Source organism: Propithecus coquereli, unplaced genomic scaffold (assembly GCF_000956105.1).
Source record: "Propithecus coquereli isolate 6110/MARCELLA unplaced genomic scaffold, Pcoq_1.0 Scaffold7, whole genome shotgun sequence".
NCBI lineage: Eukaryota > Metazoa > Chordata > Mammalia > Primates > Indriidae > Propithecus > Propithecus coquereli.
In genome coordinates, this window is record NW_012153062.1 from 7,126,433 (window position 1) to 7,152,394 (window position 25,962).

General features: G+C 38.3%; 1 protein-coding gene across 1 annotated transcript in view; it reads right to left on the reverse strand.

Annotated features, from left to right (window-relative positions):
• The window catches only part of BTBD8 (BTB (POZ) domain containing 8), a 72,933-nt gene extending 48,782 nt beyond the window's left edge, over positions 1-24,151 (reverse strand). The window contains exons 1-2 of the mRNA XM_012661079.1: positions 23,731-24,151; positions 17,681-17,878 (exon numbers count right to left, since the gene is read on the reverse strand). Of these exons, the coding sequence (XP_012516533.1) occupies positions 17,681-17,878; positions 23,731-23,879 (347 nt within the window). The 5' untranslated portion in view covers positions 23,880-24,151. The remainder of the gene's footprint in view (positions 1-17,680; positions 17,879-23,730) is intronic.
• Positions 24,152-25,962: the final 1,811 nt, after the last annotated feature.

Here is a 25,962-nt window from a genome sequence, read left to right on the forward strand (position 1 = left end):
AAAAACTACTGAATATACGTTCTTCTCATCAGCTCATGGAACATTTTCTAAGACTGATCACATCCTAGGCTACAAAACATGTCTCAACAAATTTAGAAAAATAGAAATCGTACCATGTATCTTCTCAGACCACATTGGAATAAAATTAGAAGTCAATTCCAACAGTAACACTCAACTCTACACAAAGTCATGGAAATTAAACAACCTATTGCTGAATAGTTATGGGTCAAGGAGGAAATTAAGATGAAAATCAAAAGATTCTTTGAACTAAATGACACAAGTTGTCAAAATCCATGGGATTCAGCACAAGCAGTCATAAGAGGAAAATTCATAGCCATAAATGCCTACATCCAAAAGACAGAAAGATCACAAATCAACGATCTAATGAATCATATCAAGGAATTGGAAAAGGAAGAACAAACCAATCCCAAACCCAGCAGAAGAAAAGAAATAACTAAGGTCAGAGCAGAACTAAATGAAATCGATAACAAAAGAATTACACAGTAGATTAATGAAACGAAAAGTTGGTTCTTTATAAAGGTAAACAAAATTGACAGGCCTCTCACTAGATTTACCAGAAACAGAAAAGAAAGGACCCTAATAAGCCCAATCAGAAATGAAAAAGGAGATATTACAATTGATACCACAGAAATACAAAATTTCATCTCTGAATACTATAAAAATTCTATGCACATAAACTTGAAAACATTAAGAAAATGGATGAATTCTTGGAAACATACAACCTCCCTAGACTGAACTATGAAGAAACAGAACTCCTAAACAGACAAATATCAAATAATGAAATTAAAGCAACAATAAAAAATCTCTCAACAAAAAAAATCCCAGACCAGATGATTTCCCAGCTGAATTTTATCAGATGTATGAGGAAGAACTGGTACCTTTACTGAAGAAATTATTTCATAACACAGAGATGGAAGTAAACCTTCCCAATTTGTTCTATGAAGCCAATATCACCTTGATACCAAAGCCAGGAAAGGACACAACAAAAAAAGAAAACTACAGACCAATATCCCTTATGACTATATTAACAGATGAAAAAATTCTCAATAAAATCTTAGCAAACTAAATTCAGCTGCATATCAAAAAAATAATCCACCATGATCAAGTGGGCTTCATCTCAGAGATGCAAGGATGGTTCAACATACACAAATATGTAAATGTGATTTACCACATAAATAGAAGCAAAAACAAAGACCATATGATCCTCTCAATAGATGCAGAAAAAGCATTTGACAAAATTCAGCACCCTTTTATGATAAGAACTCTTAATGAAATAGGCATAGATGGAACAAATATACCTTAATATTATAAAAGCCATATACTACAAACTCACAGCCAACATCATACTGAATGGGGAAAATTTGAAAGCATTCTCACTGAGAACTGGAACCGGACATGGTTGCCCACTGTCACCACTTCAGTTCAACATAGTGCTGGAAGTCCTAGCCAGAGCAATCAAGCAAGAGAAGGAAATCAAGGGTATGCAAATGGGGAAAGAAGAAGTAAAACTATCGCTCTTTGCTAACGATATGATCTTGTATCTAGAAAACCCCAAAGATTCTGCCAAGAGATTCCTGGAGTTGATAAATAAATTCAGCAAAGTCTCAGGTTACACAATCAGTGCACACAAATCAGTAGCATTCCTATATACCAACAACGGTCAAGCCGAGAATCAAATCGAAGTCTCAATAACTTTCACAATAGCAGCACAGAAAATAAAATACCTAGGAATATATTTAACCAAGGAAGGAAAGACCTCTACAGGGAGAACTATGAAAGACTGTAGAAGGAAATCGCAGAGGATGTAAACAAATGGAAAAACATATCACGCTCATGGATCAGCAGAATCAACAATGTTAAAATGTCTATACTACCCCAAGTGATTTACAGATTCAATGCAATCCCCATCAAAATATCAATGTCATTTTTTTCAAATCTAGAAAAAATAATTCTATGCTTCATATGGAACCAGAAAAGACCCCGAATAGCCAAAGGAGCCTTAAGGAAAAAGAAAAAATTAGGAAGCATCACTTTACCAGACTTCAAGCTATACTTCAAGGCTATAATAGCATGGTACTGGCACAAGAACAGAGACACAGACCAATGGAACAGAACTAAGAACCCAGATATGAAACCATCCTTATATTGCCATCTGATCTTTGACCAAGTAGAAAAAGACATACACCGTATAAAAGAATCCTTATTCAATAAATGGTGCTGGGAAAACTGGATAGGCACATGTGATCACTGAAACAGGATCTGTACCTCTCACCACTGACAAAAATTAATTCATGATGGATGACAGACTTAAACCTAAAACATGAAACTATAAGAATTCTAGAAGAAAATGTTGGAAAAACTCTTATAGATAATCAGCCTAGGCAAAGAATTTATGAAGAAGACCCTAAAGGCAATCACAGCAACAACAAAAATAAATAAATGGGACCTGATTAAATTAAAAGGCTTCTGCACAGCCAAGTAAACAATCAGTAGAGTGAACACGCAACCTACAGAATGGGAGAAAATATTTGCATGCTATGCATCTGATAAAGGGCTAATAACCAGAATCTACAAAGAACTCAAGCAAATGTGCAAGAAAACATCAAACAACCCCATTAAAAAGCTGGCAAAAGACATGAACAGAAGCTTTTCAAAAGAAGATAGACTAATGGCCAATGAACATGAAAAAATGCTCAATGTCTCTATCAGGGAAATGCAAACCAAAACCACAATGGGATATCACCTAACCCCAGTGAGAATGGCTTTTATGAAAAAGTCCCAAAACAACAGATGCTAGAGTGGATGCAGAGAGAAAGAAATACTTACGCACTGTTGGTGGAACTGCAAACTGGTTCAAACTCTGTGGAAAGTAGTATAGAGATACTTCAAAGAACTAAAAGTAAACCTACCATTTGATCCAGCAATCCCACTACTGGATATTTACCCAAAGGAAAAAAAGACATTTTATAAAAAAGATACTTGCACTCGAATGTTTATAGCAGCACAGTTCACAATTGCAAAGATGTGGAAACAACCCAAGTGCCCATCAATACATGAGTGGATTAATAAAATGTTGTATATGTATACCAGCCATAAAATAAATAGTGAACTAATACCTTTTGTAACAACCTGGATGGAACTGGAAACCATCCGCCTAAGTGAAGTATCGCAAGAATGGAAAAACAAACATCACATGTACTCACTATTAAATTGAAACTAAATGATCAACACTTGTGTGTACATATGGTAGTAAAATTCAATGGAAATCAAGCAGATGGGAGAGAGGAGGAGGGGATGGGTAAATTCACACCTAACGGGTACAATGCACACTATCTGGGTGATGGACACACTTATAACTTTGATTCAAACTGTATAAAAGTAATTCACGTAACCAAAACATTTGTAGCCCCATCATATTGTGAAAAAAAAATGCAAAAATCAATTGTATTTCTATATACTAGCAATGAACAACCTAAAATAAAAGCAAAAAATAATTCCATTTACAATAGCACCCCAAAAATAAAATACTTATGAATATATTTAATAAAAGAAGTATAAGAATTATTCATTGAAAACTACAAAAAAATGTTGAAAGCAATTAAATAAATAGAAATGCTTTCCATGTTCATGGATTGGAAGGTAATATTGTTAAGATGGCAATACTTTACATTGATCTACAAGTGAAATGCAATCCCTATCAAAATTCCAGTTGCCTTTTTTTGTAGAAATTGACAAGTCAATCCTCAAATTCAAATGGAAATGCAAGAGACCCAGAATAGCCAAAACAATCTTGACAAAGAACAAAGTTAGAGGATTCACACTTCCCAATTTTCTAAGTCTCCTACCAAGCTACAGTAATCAAGGCTGTGTGGTACTGGCAGAAGGACAAACATACATTAATACATCAATGGAACAGAATTGAGTCTAGAAGATACATTTATGGGCAACTAATTTTTGACAAGGGTATGCAGACAATATAATGGGAAAGAATAATATCTTCAAAAAATGGTGCTGGCTGGATGCGATGGCTCACACCCATAATCCCAGCACTTTGGGAGGCCAAGGCGGAAGGATCGCTTGAGGCCAGAAGTTCAAGACCAGCCTGAGCAACATAGTGAGACCCCATATCTACAAAAACTAAAAAAGTTAGCCAGGCATGGTTGTACGTCCCTGTAGTCCCAGCTACTCGGGAGGTCGAGGCAGGACGATAGCTTGAGTCCAGGAGTTTGAGGTTGTTGTGAGCTATGATGACACCACTGCACTCTAGCCCAGGCAACAGAGCAAGACTCTGACTCAAAAAAAAAAAAAAAAACAATGTTGCTGAGACAAGTTAATATCTAAATGCAAAAGAATGATGTTAGACCCTAACCTCATATCATATAGAAAAATTAACTCAGGATATCAAAGACCTAAATGTAAAAGCTAAAAGTATAAAACTTTTATAAGTAAACACAGGCATAAATTTTCATGACCTTGGGTTAGGCAATAGTTTCTTAGACATGACACCAAAAGCACAAGTGACAAAAGAAAAGACAGGTAATGTGGAAATCATAGAAATTAAAAATGTCTGTGCTTTTCAGAGCACCATCAGGATAGTTAAAAGACAACCCACAGAATGAAAAGACTATTGCAAATCATATGTACAGTAAGAGTCAATATTCCAGAATATATAAAGAACTTATAACTCAACAATATAAAGACAAATAATCCAATTTAAAAATGGGCAAAGGATGTGAATAGTTTTCCAAAGAAGATTTTTAAATGACCTATATGCATACAAAAAGTTGTTAAATATCATTAGTTATATGGTAATACAAATAAATGAAAAACAAATGACATACCAGTTCACATTCACTAGGATGGCTATAATCAAAAAGAAATTAGAAACTTCATACATGCTGGTGGTAATGTAAAGTAGTATAGCCATTTTGGAAAAGAATCTGCCAGTTCCTCAAAAGGTAAAACACAGAACTACCATATGACCCAGCAATTCTACTCCTAGGTATATGAAATAAGAGACTTGAAAACATATGTTCACACAAAACTTTGTATACAAATGTTCATAGCAGATTTATTCACAACAGCCAAAGGTGAAACAATCCGAATGCCTATCATCTGATGAATGGGTAAGTAAAATATGGTATATCTTCTGTACATACAGAAAATAGTTAACATAGCAGGCCTGACTGCTATTCTTTGAAAGACTTGCTTACAAGGTTGGCCCTTGGCTCTGTCTGGAATCATGGATTTCACGAATCTTCTTAGCATTATCTAAATGCAAGGGTGGTTCACTATGCCTAAATTGTTTAAACAAACAATATTGTTTATGCTGAAAACCTGCTTTCCTTCTGGAAGTCTGGAATTTGGGTACATGTCAGGCAAGAGTGCCTATGTGACCAATTTCCAATAAAATCCCTGGGCAATTAGAGCCTCTAATGAGCTTCCATAGTTGGTGACATTTCAGAAGCATTGTCATAACTCATTGCTGAGGGACTTAAGCATGTCCTGTGTGACTCCACTGGGAAAGGACCCTTAGAAACTTGTGCCTTGTTTATCATGGACTTCACTTTATGTGCCTTTTTCCTTAGTTTCCTTTTTCTGCAATAAGTCATAGGCCTGACTATATGCTGAGTATTGTAAGTCCCCTTAGCAAATCATCAAATCTGTGGATAATCTTGGTGACCCCTGATCTACCATACAATGAGATACTCAGCCATAAAAGGAATGAAGAATTGATACATTCCACAACATAGATGAGTCTTGAAAATATCATGCTCAGTTTAAAAATCTGGGCATAAAAGTCCATATATTGTTATGATTTCATTTATATGAAATACCAGAATGGGCAAATCCATAAAGATAGAAAGTAGGTTGTGGCTTGCCAGGGGCTGAGTGAAAAAGGAAACAAGTGGTGACTGCTAATGAGTATAGGGTTTCTTTTTGGGATGATGAAAATATTCTGGAATTAGAGATGATGGCTGTACAACATTATCAATTTACTAAAACTACTGAATTATACACTCTAAAAAGGTGAATTTTATGGCACATGCACTATGTCTCAAGTTTTTAAAAAGTGATATATGGAAAGAAAGGAACTGAAAAGAGTGTGATAGATAATTCTTGAGGATCTGTGATGTGAAAATGAGTATTAGTTGGAGGGAAAGTGGGGTCAGGATAAGGTTTTGTTGTTTCTTAGGTGGAGGGAAAAAATCATGCTTATATATACTGATGAGAAGATGCAAGAAAGAACTTTTTTGTGGAAAAATGAAAATTGTTGGAGCAATGTCCCTGGCTAGGTGAAAAGGAATGGAATAAGATCTAGCGGACAAGTGGAGGAATTGATTTTAGAAGCACTGACAGTTCATTAAGAGTAATAGGAAGGAAGATAAAGCATATGGGAACAGATGCAAGTGAGTAGATGTGTGAGTTTGTGAAAGTTCTCTTCTAATTGCTTTGGGTTTCTCTATTTCTCAATGAAATAGAAAGAAAGGTCATCAAAAGTGAGAATGAAGATGGGAGAAGAACAGGTTCAGGAAAAGAGCAAAGGTGAAATAATCCTTTAGGAAAGTAGGAAATCAAATGGAACTAGGGAAATACAGTTGAATGCATATAGTATGACTGACAACCAGCACTAAGAGCCTACTTGAAGTTCACAATGAATTCAAAGTGAGACTGGTTAGCATGGTTGTGTATTTTTTCCTGCCACAATCAGTTTCGTGGATGCAAAAGTGGAGAAGTTAAAGAGTTGGATATAAAATCTGGGGTTCTGACAAGCAAATCAATTCAAAGGGGACAAGGGAGCTGAGGCTGTATGCAAAGGGAGTGATACAATGATAGTGAAGAAATTTAAGCTGAGTAAGGAGGGAAATGAGGACATAAGAGGATAAAAGATAATAAAATATGCTAAGATTAATTGCAGGTCCTGATGGAGTTGATGAATTATTAGAGTTGGAGTCCTAAAGGGAGTAAGCTAGAGGGATAAGAGGTAGAAGTTAGAGAATTGCTTGGAATCAAGATCATGGCAGGCCACAGTTATTGGTAATGTCATAATTTAGGATTTGACATGGCAGTGAGTAGCTGAGGTAGCGTGGAGAACAAGATTACTGGAAGACAGGAATTGAAGGAACTGAGAGGCCAAGTTATTGGGGAAACATCATCTATGTGGCAACTACAATTATTAAGACTTATATTAATAGAGAAACTGGTAATAATCAGTAGCTAAGATCTTTGAGGAGTGGGAAAGACTAATCTGGGAGTCTGTAGATGATTGTCCCGGATATAGATTGGTAAAACAAGATTTGAAGATAGGGGGTTTAGGAAGAAGGGAGGAAGAATGGTCCGGAGACAGCAGTGACATTCAAAAGTGTTTAAAAATAAAAATTGGGTTTATTCAGGTATAGTGAGGCCAAGAGGTCAGGAGACAATTGCCATTGAAAAGATAATTTGTTTCTTATAATTTGTAAGAAGAGGGGGTACACCATGACATGGAGGGGCAACACAGGGAAGCAAAAGGTTGGCCAGCAAAAACAAGGGGAAAGCATGGACAAAAGCATTTATTATGATTTTTCAAGGGAAGGAATGAGCAAGGTAAGGTAAGCAATGCGCAGAATTAGGATTGGGTAGTTTGAATAATGTTGGTAGGCTCTGGCCTATAGAGGTGATCCCCAGTTATTTGGTACCTGGCTGTGGGATGATTAGGGTAGAAGACTATTGCCTCCTGGAGTACAAGAGCCAAATAGAGGAGGTGGGCATATGGGTGGGTGTATGGACCCAGGATTGGTTGGTTTTCATATCAAAGGCACGTTCACTATCTCTAGGAATTAGCTTAACTCTGGGAAGGGTGGTCTCTTTCCAGTCAGTGAAACCCCAGATACCAGAACATCAATAATATAGAAAATAAGAAAATATAGTTAATATACCAAGAGCCCTAGTTAGTATAAGAGATATGGGAGAGAAAATAGCCACCGCCAGAGAAAGCATGCAGAGGAAGCGGAATCTTTTATTCTGTGCTATTTTATGTGTGCACCTGACTGACACCAGCATCTCCCGGCTCTTGATGTTAAACTGAAAATTCAAAGGTCCTCCCCCTCTTCTTTCCCTCTCACATGCACACATGCTGTCATAACAATAACAGGGTGAGTCTCCTTGGGAAATCAAATATTTTTATGATGCTGAGTTGAATTTTAATCATGAGGTCATAAAAGCAAGCACTACTTTCCACTGACAATCATTTGAGCCATATCTGAAATCACTAGAAAAAAAACCACTTTTCAAAGACTCTATGTCATACTCTAACTCAAGTGTACACCAAAGAACTCTATAATAAGTAGCAACATAAAAGAATATTTCAAAACCTTTATCAGTTATTTAAAGAGAAAGGATGTGAATTAAAGACACTTACAAGGACCAAATTTCATAAAGCAAAAATTCAAAAAATTATTTTATCAGAATTTTTACTAAAAGAAATCTTAATCTTAGTATTTCCCATTATACTTCTTTGCTTATGCTTTCTTTTAATATAGACAATTTTCAATTAAACTGCTTTTAAAAGGGGGGAACATCGCAAGCACTTTCTATGTGCAAGACACTACATAAAGTACCACTGGGGATGTGCACATCAATGAGACAGTCTAATCTCAAGGAGCTTATATAGCCAGAGACATACATGGCTAACCTAATACAAACTAGAATGTGATTAAGTGCTTCAAGTAGAGCACCATGAAGTGCTATGAAGCACAAAGCCAGCTACTCCAACTATTGTTTTCTAAATGAGAAAACTAAGGCTGAAAGAAATCATAAAACAATATAATACACAACCAGAAGGCAGATCTGTCCTGTTGCCAAGTCCTGTGCTTCTCCACTGTCCCATATTGTCTCTAATTCGATCTTTTTTCCCATCAATTTTAATAACAGATAAAGGATAACACTGGTGTAATTCACCCCTTTCTTTAATGTATAAAAATTTGACCTATCCCAAGGATTTTTTTTTTTTTTTTAGAGACGGGGGTGGGGGTGTCGCTCTTACTCGGGCTGGTCTTGAACTCCTGAGCTCAAGCAATCCTCCCGCCTCGGCCTCCCGGAGTGCTAGGATTATAAGCGTGAATAACCATGCCCGGCCAAGGATCTTCTTTTAAACATACACTCAAAAGCTGAGAAAACGGGCTGGGCGCGGTGGCTCACGTCTGTAATCCTACCACTCTGGGAGGCCGAGGCGGGCGGATTGCTTGAGCTCAGGAGTTCAAGACCAGCCCGAGTAAGAGCGAGACCCCGTCTCTACTAAAAATAGAAAGAAATTAATCGGACAGCTAAAAATACATAGAAAAAATTAGGCGGGCATGGTGGCACGTGCCTGTAGTCCCAGCTACCCGAGAGGCTGAGGCAGAAGGATCGCTTGAGCCCAGGAGTCTGAGGTTGCTGTGAGCTAGGCTGATGCCACGGCCCTCTAGCCAGGGCAACAGAGTGAGACTCTGTCTCAAAAAAAAAAAAAAAAAAAGCTGAAGAAATGTATAATTTCACAGCACCTACTACTATGAATAACATTAAAATTTATTCAGTGCCTTCTATGTGCCGGGCCACTGTGCTAAGTGTTTTATAACCATCTCATTCAATCCTCACAACACTATAAGGTAGGTATTATTATGTCCACTTTTCAGATGAGGAAGCTAATGATAAGTGATTATTCCAAGTTCACACAGAAATAGTAAACTTGGCTTGACAGCAAAGCCCACTCATATCACAACTCAATTATACCACCTGTTAAGGAAAAAAAGTATACATTTTAAAATTGATATCTGGAACTCAATAATGAGCCTATGATCTACATTGAAAAATGATAATGATTTTCTAAATTGGACTTAAAGAGAAATGTTGTGAAGATGGCTGACTAGAAGCAGGTAGTATGTGCCTCTTCCATGAGGAAGACCAGAATAGTAAGTACATACTCACATTTCGAACAGATCATCTAGGAGAGAATGCTAGGATTCACCACAGAAGTAACAGGAAGCACCAAAAGTAAGTAAGGAGAAAGTTCAAGGCACCTTGCCTGGGTAGGGACTGACTGAGAGCTGGGAAAAGCTCCTGGATACAGAGAAACAGTAAGAGAAAAATGCCCAGGGCTTCGCACTTGAAAAAGGGCTTTTATAATCTTGGCTACAAGAGTACCCCTCAACTCACTCAGGCCTCTGGCCTAACACAGGGAGCCACCTAGAGACTGCACAGAGACATTGTTCCATAAAGGGAACCCACAAAGAATCCCACAGGCTCCAAGCCTAGAGCACCCCCAGCTGGGTGTCATTCTGATAGCCTAGATGCCGGAGATCTACAGACAAAGCTATTGCCGCTGCAGGGCTCTGGGGTGGCAGAGTGGAAACTGGGGGCTCCCAGGCAACCCTGGGAAGGTCCCCATCACATTGCTGTGGGCTGCTGTGGAGACTGAGCTGCTGTGGAGACTGAGACATGAGGGAATCGCACTCCTCATAGCTTCTTGCCTGCACTGCTTGCCTGGAAGGGGCCCCACCCTCTCTGGTTGCAGGTCCAAGGTGCCATTTGAGAGTTTAATGCTGGGCGGCACCTGCCCTCAGGCTGAGTTCGGGCTGACTGGCTGCAGCCCATTACCTGGTAGAGAAGAGACAGGGAAATCAGGCTCTTCTAAGTTTATCTAAGACAATACCCACTGCCCTGCAACTGGCAGCTATGAGGCAAAGACACGAGTGGCCTGAAGTCCCCATAGCTTCTTCCTCATGCTGCTCACCAGAGTGGGTCCCTGCTTTCTGTAGTCACAAGCCCAAGGCACCATTTTGAGAAGTTAACTCCAGCTTGTGCCCTACCCTTGGGCTGACTTTGAGGCCACATGGCTACAGCTACCATCTGGGTGAGGAAAGACAGTGAAGACCAAGCTTTCCTAAGCACACTTATGACCATACCCTCTACCTTGCTATGGGTGGCTGTGGGACTAGAGAACAGCCCGTCCAACCCATTGCAGCTACCAGCAATGCCAACACAGACCCTTTGGGTCCCAGTGGGTTGCTCCACTACCACTCCTGCCATCATCCACATCACACTAGTTGCCTAGGGGCCTGAGAACCTACCCACACACCCAGCCCACTGCTCCCACTATTAGCTTCTAAGCAAACCACCTGGAGACCCAAGTATTGGCCCACCAGGACCCACTAACACCAGTACCAGGATAAGCTCCTCTGGGGCCTAAAAATAAGCATACTTAGCCCTCTGCTGCCACCACCAGGGCTCAAACACTGGCTCAGTTGGTGTCAAAGTCCCCAATAAAACTTCACTGCAGACTCAAATAGTAACCATGCACTAAGCTACCAAAGAAGTCACAGATATCCCTGATCCTGTGTACTGCTGAAGAAATCATATAAAGATCACACCACCACAGGTGCCCAAAATCAAAGCCAAAGTGTCCTAATCAATCAACAACATATATACATCTTCAGGAAAAAATTCTCCCCTAAGAAAGCAATATCAAAACACTGGAAAAAGTGACTACTATACCAGATGTAGAGATACCAATAGAAGGACACAGGAAACATGAAAAAGCAAAGAAATATGACACCATCAAAGGACCACAATAATTGTCTAGTAACAGATCCCAATCAAAAAGAGCTCCTCGAAATGCCAGATAAAGAATTCAAAGTATTATTTTAAAGACGCTCAATGAGATGGAAGAGAAATCTGAAAAACAAACAAAAAAAATCAGAAAACCAATTCAGGATATGAATGAGAAATATACCAAGGAGACATATATCTTAAAAGTAAAAAACCCAAACAAATTCTAGAACTGAAAAATTCATTAAAGGAAAGACAAAATACATTCAAAATCTTCAATAATAGACTAGAGCAAGCAGAAGAATGAATCTCAGAACTTGAAGACACATCTTTTGAAATAATCCAGTCAGATAAAAATAGGGAAAAAAAGAATGAACAAAGCCTTCGAGACATCTGGGACTACATAAAGCAACCAAACTATGAGTTATCAGTATTCTGGAGTGGGGAGAGAGATTTTTAAAAAGTTTAGAAAATCTATTTAAGGAAATAATTGATGAAAAATTCCCAAGTGTAGCAAGAGTTAGACATCTGGGTACGGGAGGCCCAGCAATCCCCAGGAAAATACATTGCAAAAAAGACTTTAACGTGGCACATTATATTCAGAATGTCTAAAGTCAAAGTGAAAGAAAGAATTTTTAAATTAGCAAAAGAAAAGCATCTAGCCACCTATAAAGGAAACATCAGACTAACAGTGGACTTCTCACCAGAAACCTTACAGGGCAGAAGAGAACTGGATGGCATTTTCAAAGTACTAAAAGAAAAAGAAGTCAGCCAAGAATTTTATATCCTACCAGAATAGGTTTCATAAATGAAGGAGAAATAGTCTTTCCCAGACAAGAAAACACTGAGGGAATTTCTCACCACTAGACCAGCTCTACAAGAAATGCTCAAAGGGGTCTCAAACATGGAAACAAAAGGTTGATATTCACCATCACAAAAACACATAAAAATATAACTCACAGGCCTTATAAAACAATCACACAAAGGAGAAAGAGAAAGAAATCAAATGGCAACATCACAGAATTTCATTCATCAAACTATAAAAACAAAAAAACAGAGAAAAAAAGAAAGAGAGAATTTATAAAACAACTAGAAAACAATTAACTATATGACAGGCATAATGCCTCATATGTCAATATTAACCTTGAATGTAAAAAAACAATTCTAAAGTTCACATAGAACAAAAAAAGAGGTTGAATAGCCAACGCGATCTTCAGCAAAAAGAATGAAGCTGGAGGCATCACATCGCCTGACTTCAAATTATACTACAAGGCTATAGTAACCAAATCAGCATAGTTTTTGTATAAAAATAGACACAGGGAACCCAGAAATAAAAACACATACTTATAGCTGACTGATCTTTGACAAAGTTGACACTGAGGAAAGGACATCCTTTTCAATAAATGGTGCTGGGAAAATCAGACTGCCATATGCAGAAGAATGAAACTGGACCCCTATCTTTCATCATATGCAAAAATCAACTCAAGATGGATTAAACATATGAATGTAAAACCTGGAACTATAAAAACACTAGAAGAAAACCTAAGGAAAACCCTTCTGGACATTGATCTAGGCAAAGAATTCATGACTAAGACCTCAAAAGCACAGGCAACAAAAACAAAAATAAACAAATAGGACTTAATTAAACTACAAAATTTCTGCACAGCAAAAGAAATAATCAACAGAGTGAACAGACAACCTGTGGAATGGAAGAAAATATTTACAAACTATACATCTGACAGAGGACTAATATTCAGAGTTTACGAGGAACTCAAACAACTCAGCAGCAACAAACAGTTAACCCCATTAAAGAGTGGGCTTAGGAAATGAATATACATTTTTCAAAAGAAGACAAACAAATGGCCAACCAGCATATGAAAAACTGTTTAACATCACTAATCATCAGAGAAATGCACATTAAATCCACAATGAGATATCATCTTATACTAATCAGAATGGCTATGTTTAATAAGACAAAAAATAAGAGATGTTGGTGAGGATATAGAGAAAAGAGAACTCTTATTATACACTGTTGGTGGGAATGTAATTTAGTGCAACCTCTATAGAAAATAGTATGATGATTTCTCACAGAATAAAAATAGAACTACCACATGATTCAGCAATCCCCACTCCTGGGTATCCACCCAAAGGAAAAGAAATCAACATATAAAAAATATACCTGCACTTGTATGTTTATTGTGGCACTATTCACAATAGCAAAGATATGGAATCAGCCTATGTGTCCATCAACAGAGTATTCAATAAGGCAAATGTGGTATATATGCACAATGGAATACTATTCAGCTATAAAAAAGAATGAAATTCAGTACCCTGAAATAAAAAAAAAAAAAAGAAGGGGGGGGTAAACTCACAACAAAAGGACAAAAAAAAATAAAATAAAATAAAAAAGAATGAAATCATGTCTTTTGCTGCAACATGGTTAAAACTGGAGACTATTATTTTAAGGGAAACAACTCAGACACAGACAGATATTTCATGTTCTCACTTATAAGTGGAAGCTAAATAATGTGTATGCATGGAAGCAGAGTGTGGAATGATGGACAATGGAAACTCTGAGAGGTAGGGATGAGTGGGGGGTGGATGATGGTAGGTTGCTTGGTGGATACACATGCATTACTTTAGTGATGTATGCACCAAAGAGCCTTACTTCACCACAATGCAATATATCGATGTAGCAAAACTGCACTTATACTCTATGAATATATGCAATAAAAAAATGGGAAAAAAATAAAAATAAAACAATTAAAAATGCAGTGATTCACTGAAGAGATGTTGGAGTCTGTGCTCTATCCTACTTATCATCTTTGGGGCATTCTTCCAGAGGGCTATGCTCAGAATGCAGGGGCTTTGTGAAATTCTGCTGGCAAGGAATTTTGTAAAATTCTGTTGGCAAGCAGAATGAACAAACATGGCTTCTTACGTTTCCTACTTTGTCTCACGCCAGTCACAAAGACAAATACTGTATGATTCCACTCATATTAGGTACCTAGAAGAGTCAAACTCATAGAGACAGCAAGTAGAATGGTGGGTACATGGGGCTGGAGGAAGGGGAATGGGGGAGTTAATGTTTAATGGAGACAGAGCATCAGTTTGGAAAGATGGAAAAGTTCTGGAAATGCATAGTAGTGATGGGTGCACAACATTGTGAATGTGCTTAATGTCACTGATTGTACATTTAAACAATTAAAATGTCAAGAAAATTGCACTTAAAGTATCCGCTTAAATTATAGCATATCATTCTATTCTAATAAACAGGGGAGGCCAAGGTTAGGCAATTTTACATTTATGCTTATAGGAGCTTCAGATAAGAAACTGAAAAAATAAAGAAAAACACATCACTCAAGCAACTGTTAAAGCATAGAATGAAGAATAAGCCAAACAAATCACACAAATATACTTAAAATTTAATTATCCAAAGACAATTTTCCACACTAAAGTAAATGTGATTTTGATTATTGGCAAAAGCATGCCAGCAAACAACTAAAAGACTGGCATCTAAAAAACACCTGAGGCCCGGGACATAAAAACATAAAAATCTAACTTTATTTTTCATAAAAGTCAAAACTGTTAATTTGGCACTGACAGAAGGACAGAAATAGAGACTAATGGAATAGAACTGAGAAAGCAGAAATAAACCCTCAGATTTATAGGTGAATTAGCCTGGGCTGCCATAACAAAACACCATAGACTGGGTGGCTTAAATAACAGAAATTTATTTCTCACAGTTTTGGGAAGCCAGAAGTCCAAGATTAGGATGCCAGCATGGTTGGGTTCTGGTAAGGGCCCTCTTCCTGGCTTCCAGATGTTACCATCTCACTGTGTTCTCGCATGGCAGGGAGAGAGAGAAAGCGCATGGACAAGCTCTCCGGTGCCTCTTCTTATAAAGGCGCTAATCCTTTTGAGGACTCCACCCTCATGAATTCATCTTAACCTAACGACCTCCCAAAGGCCCCATCCCCAACCACCATCACACTGTGAGTTAGGGCTTCAACCTATAAATTTTGGATAGAGACAATCCAGTTCACAGCAATAAGCAACTGATTTTCGGCAAGGGTGTCCAGATAATCCAATGAGAAAAGAATAGTCTTCAAAAAATGGTGCTGGGACAACTATATATTCACACACAAAAGAATGAAGTTGGATTCCTTCCCTAACCATACATAACAATTAACTCAAAATAGATCACAGACCTAAGTGTAAGAGCTAAAAATATAAAACTATAAAATTCTTAGAAGAAAATATGTAAGTCAATTTTCATGACCCTGGATTAGGCAATGGTTTCTTATGTTTTTAAGTAACAAAAGAAAAACTAGATAAACCAGACTACATAAAAATTTAAAACTTTTGTGTCACAAATGATATCATCAAGAAAGTGAAAAGACAACCCACTGGAGAAAATTTTTGCAAATCATATGTCTAATAAAAGTCTAGTATTCCAGAATATATAAAGAACCCTTATAATTCAATAATATAAAGACAACCCAATTTAAAAATTGGCAAAGGATATAAATAGATAGTTCTTCAAAGAAGATATAAAAATGGCAAATAAGCACATGACAATTTGCTCAACATCATTAGCCATCAGGAAAAAACAAATGAGAACCACAATGAGATACCAGTTCACATCCACTAGGATGGATATAATAAAAAAGACAAGAGATAATAACAATTGTTGCTGGGGACGTGGAGAAACTGAAACCCTCGTACATTGCTAGTGAGACTATAAAATGTTACAGCCATTTTGGAAAAGAGTCTGGCAGTTCCTCAAACAGTTAAGCAGAGTTATCATATGACCCAGCAATTTTGCTCCTAGGTATGTACCTAAGAGAAATAAAAACATAGGTACACAAATGTTCATAGCAGCATTATTCCTAATAGCCAAAAAGTAGAAATAACTTAAATGGCCATCAACTGATGAATGGATAAACAAAATGTTGTATTCACATAAATGGAATATTATTTGACAATCAAAAGAATGAAGTACAGAACAGGGATGAATTTAAACTAGTTTGTCTCATGAATTAGCTAGTGACAATTCTTTAAATTCACCAAACACGTTAGTCCCCCAAATTACTAAAAAATTCAATTGATGTTCTATTTTCAAAAACTTTTCTGGTTCTACTTGGAGGTTAAAGGAAAAAAAAAAAAATTGACCACACAGAAGTTGCTGTGGTCTGAATGTTTGTATCCCCCCAAAATTCACATGTTACAACTCAGTCCCCTAAGCAGTGGTATTAAGAGGTGGGGCATTTGGGAGATGAAGGCTTCATCTTCATTAATGGGATTAGTGCCCTCATAAAAGAGAGCCAAGGGAGCTTGTTTGCTCCATCTACCATGTAAGGACACATAGAAGGTGCCATCAATGAAGAACTAGCCCTAATCAGACATTAAACCTGCTGGCGCCTTGATCTTGGACTGTCCAGCCTCCACAACTAGAAGCATTAAATTTCTGTTGGTTATAAATTACCTAGTCTAAAGTATTTTGTTTTAGCAGCCCTAATGCACTAAGACATAAACCATGAAAATAAAAAGTTATGATCTCATATTTTTATAAATATACATAATTTACTTAAAGTTTCACAGTTTCACGTACCAATAATACAGAAGTCAGTATGCAACATTGGTTCTCAACAGGGGGCAATTTGGCCCCCCAAACGACATCTGGCAATGTCTGGAGACATTTTGGTGCTCACGACTAAATATCCTGAAATACACAGTACTGCCCCCACAACAAAGAATTATATGGCCCAAAATGTCAACAGTGCCACTATTGAGAAACCCTGGCATAGAATAATTCATTCAAATTAGCAAAGAGCACACCATTCATTTCTCTTCTTTCAGAATCAGTCTTAAATTAGAACTTAACCTCTACTAATACTAAGCCTTTAATATTAATAGTTAGCCTCTACTAATACTATTATAATTACTAAATGCGTGGATTTTTCTTATCGAATTATAAAACAGATTATGAAAATATATGAAATAAAAACATATATGCACATATATATTTAAAATAAATAAATAAATATTAGACTTAAATATAAGAGGAAAAAAAGATAAAGGAAGCACTTACTGTAAAAATGTCCTAAATTCTGAAACTTCAACATTCTCCACAGTAACGGGCTCATGATTTGTTAAATTATTTGATGTCTGTCCAATAGTATGAAAATAGAAGTCAGGAACCCTTGCTAAAAGAACTGCTTTGTGTGCTTTGAACAAAGTACAACCTACAGAGAAAGTAACATCTGAATGGAGTTCTTCCCTTAGAAGCCTGTAAGGAATAAAAATGAATCATAGTTTAATTAGTGACACTAAGAAATATATACTTATTTTTATAAAATAGGTTTGAAAATAACATATAAGCTACAAAATAGAGGCAACATAAAATAAGTTAATAGAAAAACGAGTTTTCTCTCAGTTCATTCCAAAGAATATTGTTTCATATTGGCTTAGAATGTAATTTTCTAAAATTTACAGTGAAAACAAAGGTAATTTCACTAAAAAAGTAAGAACACTTTTTCAAAATATATCTTTTCTTATGAATTCCTTCTAATAAAATTTATTTTCTGCTAATGTTGATTTTCCTTTAAAATGTATCTTCTTTAGATTTATTTTGAAACACAGAACACAAAATTAACATGGCTATTAACTACTGAAAAGATTTTTTTAACAAATCTTACTAAAATTGGAGCAAAAAAAGGTAAACAGTCAACAACACCAACAAACCAAACATCACAGTAGATAATTCAGACTAGAAATTGGTACGCTTTGTTCTGACTAATGTTAATTACCAAGTCTGATATACAGACTTGGGTGTCAAAAATGGGACATTTAAACCCTTTTCCATTTTCCCCTCCCACAAATAGAATTAATCATGCTATAATATATTAATAAAATGATGGAGTCATGAGGTAAATCCATTTAAATCCCTTTACTAATGTATAGATATAGCTAGGGTAAAACCCCTGATTACATGTATACTTAAAATGATGAAAGAATAGAAATCAACATTGTAATAGAAACTGTCATAATATAATCTTTTGTCTCTGCAGTAACCATATATTTTACTCTCTAAATATTAAATAGTACTTCACATCACTATAGCAATAACATCAGCAAGGTATGTATTCTCAGAGGACTTCTGTATTGCAGGATATAACTGGCAATCACACCAGTACACTATAGGAGGTACAAGTAATGGATAAAGATATCCATTACAGTGAAAGCTTGGGAAGTTGCCAATGACACTCACACTCCCCCAAGACCAAGGTAATGGCTCCTTCCTCCAATCCCATCACACTCAGTACATACCTCTATTACAGCACTTCTGTCATTGCATCATTATTATTTTTACGTGTCTTTCTCCCTACTAAACAATGAACTCTCCAAAGGCAAAAAGTGTGTATCTTTAGTATACAGCAAGAGTTCAGTATCTGCTTGTTGAATGATCCTATTTTACCCTAAACAAAACAAATGCTTCAGAGCACAAAAGCTTGCAGAATCTTGAAAACAATGAGCAAACAGATGTATCTTAGTTTGATCAATATTTTCATCAATAAATTATTTTCATGTAATTTTAAAGTTACACAAAAATGTGTTGCTCTCAAACTTTAATTAAAAATGGTTGTTCAAAAACTCAATTTGTGGCTGGGTGCGGTGGCTCACGCCTGTAATCCTAGCTCTCTGGGAGGCTGAGGTGGGCGGATTGTTTGAGCTCAGGAGTTCGAAACCAGCCTGAGCAACAGCGAGACCCCGTCTCTACTAAAAATAGAAAGAAATTAATTGAACAACTAAAAATATATAGAAAAAATTAGCCAGGCATGGTGGCGCATGCCTGTAGTCCCAGCTGCTCGGGAGGCTGAGGCAGGAGGAGCGCTTGAGCCCAGGAGTTGGAGGTTGCTGTGAGCTAGGCTGACGCCACGGCACTCTAGCCGGGGCAACACAGTGAGACTCTGTCTCAAAAAAAAAAAAAACTCAATTTGTTCCTCCCTCCCACCTACCTTCCCCCTATCCTCTACTCCTCCCCAAGTGAATAAAGGAAGCACTGGAGCTGGTTAGCCAGACAACCAATGGGAGGGATTCCGCTTTGTTCCTAATAGTTCCTCCTGAGTGCTTGTTAAACAAAAACACAGCTAATGTGCATAAAAATTGTTAGTGTGAAAAATACTGCTTTTTATTTTATAAAACCACTTGTATCAGTTTCAAGTGTATCTTGTATCTGTTACAAGTAACAGAAATTCTGACTTAGACTGGCTTAAATATTAAGGAGTGTTTATTTGCTCCTCTTATAGTAAAAGTCCAGAGCAAGGACAGATTGAAGCAAAGGCTCAATGATGTCAAAGCCCAGCTTCTCTCCATCTCATTTCTTTGTCAACTACTGCATTAAGCTGCCTTAGTTCATTCTGTGCTGCTGTAACAGAATACCACAGATTAGGTAATTTATAATAAACAGAAATTTCTTGGCTCACAGTCTGGAGTCCAATATCAAGGTGCTGGCATTTGGTGAGGGCCTTCATGTTATGTCATCACATGGTAGAAGGGAAGAGGGTGAGAGAGAGCAAGACAGGACTCAACCTGCCTTTTATAACAGCGCCAATCCCACCCATGAGGGTACAGCCCTCCTGGCCTAATCACCTCTTAAGGATCCTACCCCTTAATACTGTTACAATGGCAATTCTATTTCAACATGAGTTTTGGAGGGAACAAACATTCAAAGCATAGCATAATTTATCTAAAGCATTTTACACTGTTGACAAAAACCCAATTCTCGCTAAACATTTATTGAGCACATACTATGCACCAAGCACTGGGAACTAAGGATGACTAAAACATAATACTGGGCCTCAGAGAATTTATAGCATAGTAGGGAAACCAGGTCTGAACATCAAAAGGTACATTAAAGAGATATATTCAATAGCACAGATGAGTGAATTTTGTTCAGGGACAGACAGAAGAGAAGACCTGATAGAGGACATGAAAACCAAAAAGGATTTCACAGACTGAATAAGAGGTGGTTAGTGAAGCAAGGCAGGGTGGGAGAGAATGCTTGACTCCGTGTTCTTTACAGAGGTATGTGTGAGTACAGTACTACAAATTGGTCAGTACAGCATACTCCGGGGTGAGAAGTGGCAGATGAAGCTGCAGGGATAAACACGAATAAGAGGCAAAGAGCTTAACTATATTCTATGGTTGAAGGAGAGTCGCAAAATGGTTTGAAACATGGGCAAATTTATTTTTCAAAATAAATGTGTGTAGAGGAGTTAGAGGAAAATGAGAAGGAAGATGAGAAAACTACTGCACAGCACAGATGAATGACAAAAACGGCTTGAGTACGGAGAGGATCAATAGTAAAGAAAAGAGGGGATGGAATTAAAATATATTTAGGTAACAAAATTGGCAGCAGTTAGTGAGTGGATGTAGAAGGTGAGAGGAAGGGAATAACTTAGGATCTCTCTCATATTTGGTTTGGATAACTGGGTGCCAGTGACGCCACCAATCTTTATTGTGTATCTACTCATCCTACTTCCCTCCTCAACTTCAGACACATTTCCAATTATCTCCTGGATATAGCTTCCTGCACATTCATTATACACCTTCCTTCCAAATGTCCTAAGTTTGAAGCCACCTTCCATTCTTCCCTTTTTCTGTTCCCTACATGTAATCAGTCCCCAAGTCTATCAGTTGTTCTATTTCCACTGCCATTATGTATCCCCGGACTATTACAAAATCTCCTAACTGCTCTCCTTGTTTCTAAGTTCTCTTTCCTCAAATTCAAGATCCAAATGTGTTAATATCGTATTTTAAAAACACCAATGGCCCTCCACTGACTCTAGAATACATTATAAACATTTCACTGGAGAAAGAAGACCTCTGTGACCTAGTCTTAGTCTACCCATTCACCCTCATCTGCTGTTACTTTGATTCCCTGCCATATCCACAATATCCTTCCAAGTAAAGCAACCAAATTCATTTATAATTTACATACGGCCCTGGTTTGTACCACATGCCCCTGCACCCTAATCACATCTGAATGCACAATGGACTGAACCAAGGTCAGCCACTGGCCAATGTGACAGTTAAGCAAGAGCACTCAAGCAGAGATGTTCTGTAATAAACAGGGACCAACTGATGGCACTCTTGGAAGCATTCTAAAGCAAATCCAAGATAGAGTTAAAAAAAAAAAAAAGAAAAAGAAATTGGTGAGGCGAGAAGCATAGATGAAGATACAAAGTTACTGAACGATCAGTTTGCATAGCTACTGCAGAGCAGGCAGACTGCTTGGGTTCACATTCTTGTTATGTGACCTTGGAAAAGTCACTTTAACGTCCCTGGAGCCAGATTGCCAGCGTTCTTATTCTGATTCTATCACTTCCTTTTTTAATGCTCAGTTTTCTCATCTATTAAATAGGAATAACAAAGCTTGTTATTCCTTCCTACAGGATTCATAAGTAAATAAAACATTTCATCTAAGCCCAGGGTATAGCAAACAGCAGGATGCCAATAAACTTTTTTTACAGTTGCCCTGAATAATGATCCATTTGTCAATGTGGTTTTACCATATAATTGGTGCCATAACCCAAACAACTTTCCATTTCTACATCAGATCTTTTTGACTGCTGAAACTATTTTCCTGTTTCCTGTTTTTCCTCACTTTTCCACATATCTCATCACTTCAGCTAACCTGGGAGTGTCTCTGTTCCTTACTATCTGGAAGAATCTAATACAACTTGCTTTTCCAAAATAAATCAAGTGCTTTCAAATCTCTGTGCCTTTGTAAAAACCATCCTCCTTGCTTAGATACCCTCCACCCCTCCCTTCCCAGTCATCACCAGATCAATTCTTAATCAGTCCCCAAGAACACACTCAAATGTCACCCTATAAAGCCTTCCCAATTCACCCCACCACCACATTACTTTTGTTTTGGCCATTATTTCTCTCACTAGAGTGTTAAGCACAAATACCCAAACAACTTTAGTTATATTTTCCATTTTTACTTCAGTCCCTCACTGGTAGAGACAAGCAGCACCAACAATAGATAATTCCAAATTAAAGGGAAATTTTTTTACATTGATAAAATTCTGTTTATAGCTACTGGAGCCTTAAGTGTGGGTGAGTGTCTGACAGAAAGCATTTTAAACGTAGAATGCTGGGTAATTATTATTAGTAATCAGGGTTACTCTACTTTAGCATTCTCAAAGTGTCACCCAGGCCAGCAGCAGCAGCATCACCCGGGACCTTGTTAGAAATGGAAAATCTCAGGCCACATCCCAGATCAATTGAATCAGAGAACTATGGGCTGAGACTCAGTAAACCGTGTTTTAACAAGCCCTCAGGGTGACTCTGATGCACACTAAAGTTTAAGAATCAATGTTTTGCTGGAAATTGAAATTAGCTAGGTAATATTTCTAAGTTTCATTTTCTTTGTAAACTGAAATGACTTTAGCTGGATTCCCAATGACCTGATATGGATATCCATCAGGCTTACAAAGGTTAAGCTTCAGGACGACCCTCCATTTGCTTGGGTCCTCACAGGAGCTGGAAGTTGCTGGGAGCTGCTGGGAGCTACAGAGTGTTCTAGGTGGAGAGAGGAAGCCAGGTTGCAATCGGAAAGTATATCTATATAAGCATTTCTGGTAAATTTTTTAAAGAGAGCTCAGAAGAAAGAAACCTCTAAGGCTCCAGTAATTTGTTCTTTCATCATTTCAGATAAGTATTCGCTTTGCTAATTTTATTATTATTTTTAATTGTATAAGCTTATTTAAAAAATTGTGTATGTTTCAGGACCTGGATCCACCCTGACCTCAGCGATTTGTCTTTCAAGCAACTAAGCCTGTTCGTGTTAAAATATCTTAGCATAAACTGGCGCTGCACAAAACTACGCTCTTATCTTTTGTTTTCCTTTTGAATCTGGTACGTGATGTCCGAAGTGCTCGGGATTGGTTATTAGGGCGAGAAAAGCCGCATTCGGAGTAGTGGGGACACTGGCAAACGTCCCGCAGTGGCCTGAGGCGGGGAGAACTAGGTCGCGAAGGATGGGGAACGCAGCAGGAGGAAGCCACCGCTTCGGGGGCGGAGGTGGGCGATTTAGGAACTGAAGCAGCCAGAGTTCCCGCCTCCTCCTACCTGAGCAGATCCTGGCTGAGCTGCTCCGACACCAACGCCTTCAGCCGGCGCCGCTCACAGGACCCCTTCCTTTGCAACCCTCTCCTGCAAACTCCCGGGGACCCCTGAAGTACCACGGGGGCCGCGCTCGCGTCCCCACAGCGGGCCATGTCCCACAAAGCTACGGCGCCGCCCCACAGGCCCAGAACTCAGCCTCACTTGCCCCACCCAGGAGGAAGATGGGGCGTTTCCGACCGAACACTCCGCTTCTACCCGAATCCGCGCCCTAAGGGAAAAGGTTGAAGTCTCTCGTCAGTTTGTAGACGGTCCCTTAGAGCAGGCGGCCAGAGGCCGGGGGCAACCTCAGAGGCCCTGTACCCAGCCGGCACGTGACCCGGGAAGGGTGTGCGCAAGCGTACTAGCTCTGTTTACCTCGGCCTGCGGGCGCTCCGCCCCCTATTGCCCAGGGAGTGGACAGTCCTCTGGGGCAGACCAATTTTGGGGCTCCCTCCCCGCTCCTCTTCTTTGCCTTCTGGTTGGTGTTAACCGTTCTTTTAATAAACGTTTTTATGAGGCCCAAATTCAAATCAATACATGCAGCCTTTCTATGCTCTGTCTTCCCGGCATGTCTATGCCTTTTTTTCCCTACGAAAGATTGAGCGAGTCACACTTCCCTCACTTACTTGTTTCTCAACCCTGAGGGATAAATGTTTTGGGCGAGAAAAATTGGGGGTGGGGAGCGGTAGAGGAAGAACTCAGCCAGAGTCAGAACAATTGTGAGTCCACTACAAGGGGTAGTTGACCCCTATCCCCTTCTCATATAGGGAGTGGCTCGTATAACTGCTTTTCGACTTGAGCTGAGAAAGTTTAGATTTTATGATGGGGCTTTGCATATAAAGCTCTAAAAGTTTTGACCTGGTAGGTAGAAGGCAGTAAAGTGGGAGAGGCAGAGCCTTTGAGCAGGGAAGTGGGTGGATCGATGAACTATAAAATTTTGAGTATTTTGTCTGACCAGAAGAAAGTAGCAAAAGTCATCAAGTTTTTGGCTATTTTTTATTTGATTACTTCCACTAAGAGAAGAAAACTTGATAGTTCTGCTTCATTCACAAGCGCTGCACAAAGTAAAGAATATTAATTGCTTGGAAAAAATACATGGGCTTTGTAAGATTGGCCAAGAGGTAGCCATTTCTCCAAATAATGTCCCTTTTCAAATAATCTGGACACCTTAATTCTGAAGAATCAATAACTGGTTAATTAATTCTTAATTATTCCTGTAGAAAAGAGGGGTGTCAAAGGTAATATAATAATCACTAACATTTGAATGCTTATAGTGTGATGGACACGGCTCTACTTGCTCTACATGTATTAATTAATACTCACTACAACTGTTTAGGTAGGTACAGTCTTGAGCCCCAGTTTACAGATGAGGAAGCTGAAGCATATAAAGGTAGGTAATTTGGCCAAGGTTACTAAGCCAGCAAGTGGGGTGTTAAAATGCAAGCAGTTTCTTGAATAGGAGCAATTGAAGGAAAAAAAAAAAAAGTACAGGCAGTATATACCTTCTGAGTGGCAAATTAAGTCAACTTATGTACACTGTTGGTGGGAATATGAATTGGTGCAGCCACTATGGAAAACAGTGTGGAGGTTCCTCAAAAAATTAAAATGGCAGTAACCATGGGAGGGCAGATATCTTTTCCATATACTGATTTCCTATCTTTTGAATGTATAGCAGTGGAATTGCTGGGTCATATGGTAGTTCTATTTTTAGGAACCTTCATGCTGTTCTCCATAGTGGCTGTACTAATTTACATTCCCACCAACAGTGTACAAGGGTTCCCCTTTCTCCATACCCTTGACAGCACTTGTTATTGGATGTCTTTTTTTATAAAAGCCATTTTAACTGGGGTGAGATGATATCTCACTGTAGTTTTGATTTGCATTTCTCTGATGACTAATGATGTTGAGCATTTTTCATATATCTTTTGGCCATTTGTATATCTTCTTTTAAGAAATGTCTATTTGGGCCAGGCGTGGTGGCTCACACCTATAATCCTAGCACTCTGGGAGGCCAAGGCAGGAGGATCGCTTGAGCTCAGGAGTTTGAGACCAACCTGAGCAAGAGTAAGACCCTGTCTCTACTAAAAATAAAAAAATTAGATGGGTGCAGTGGCACATTTCTGTAGTCCTAGCTACTCGGGAGGCTGAGGCAGGAGGATCGCTTGAGCCCGGGTGTTTGAGGTTGCTGTGAGCTAG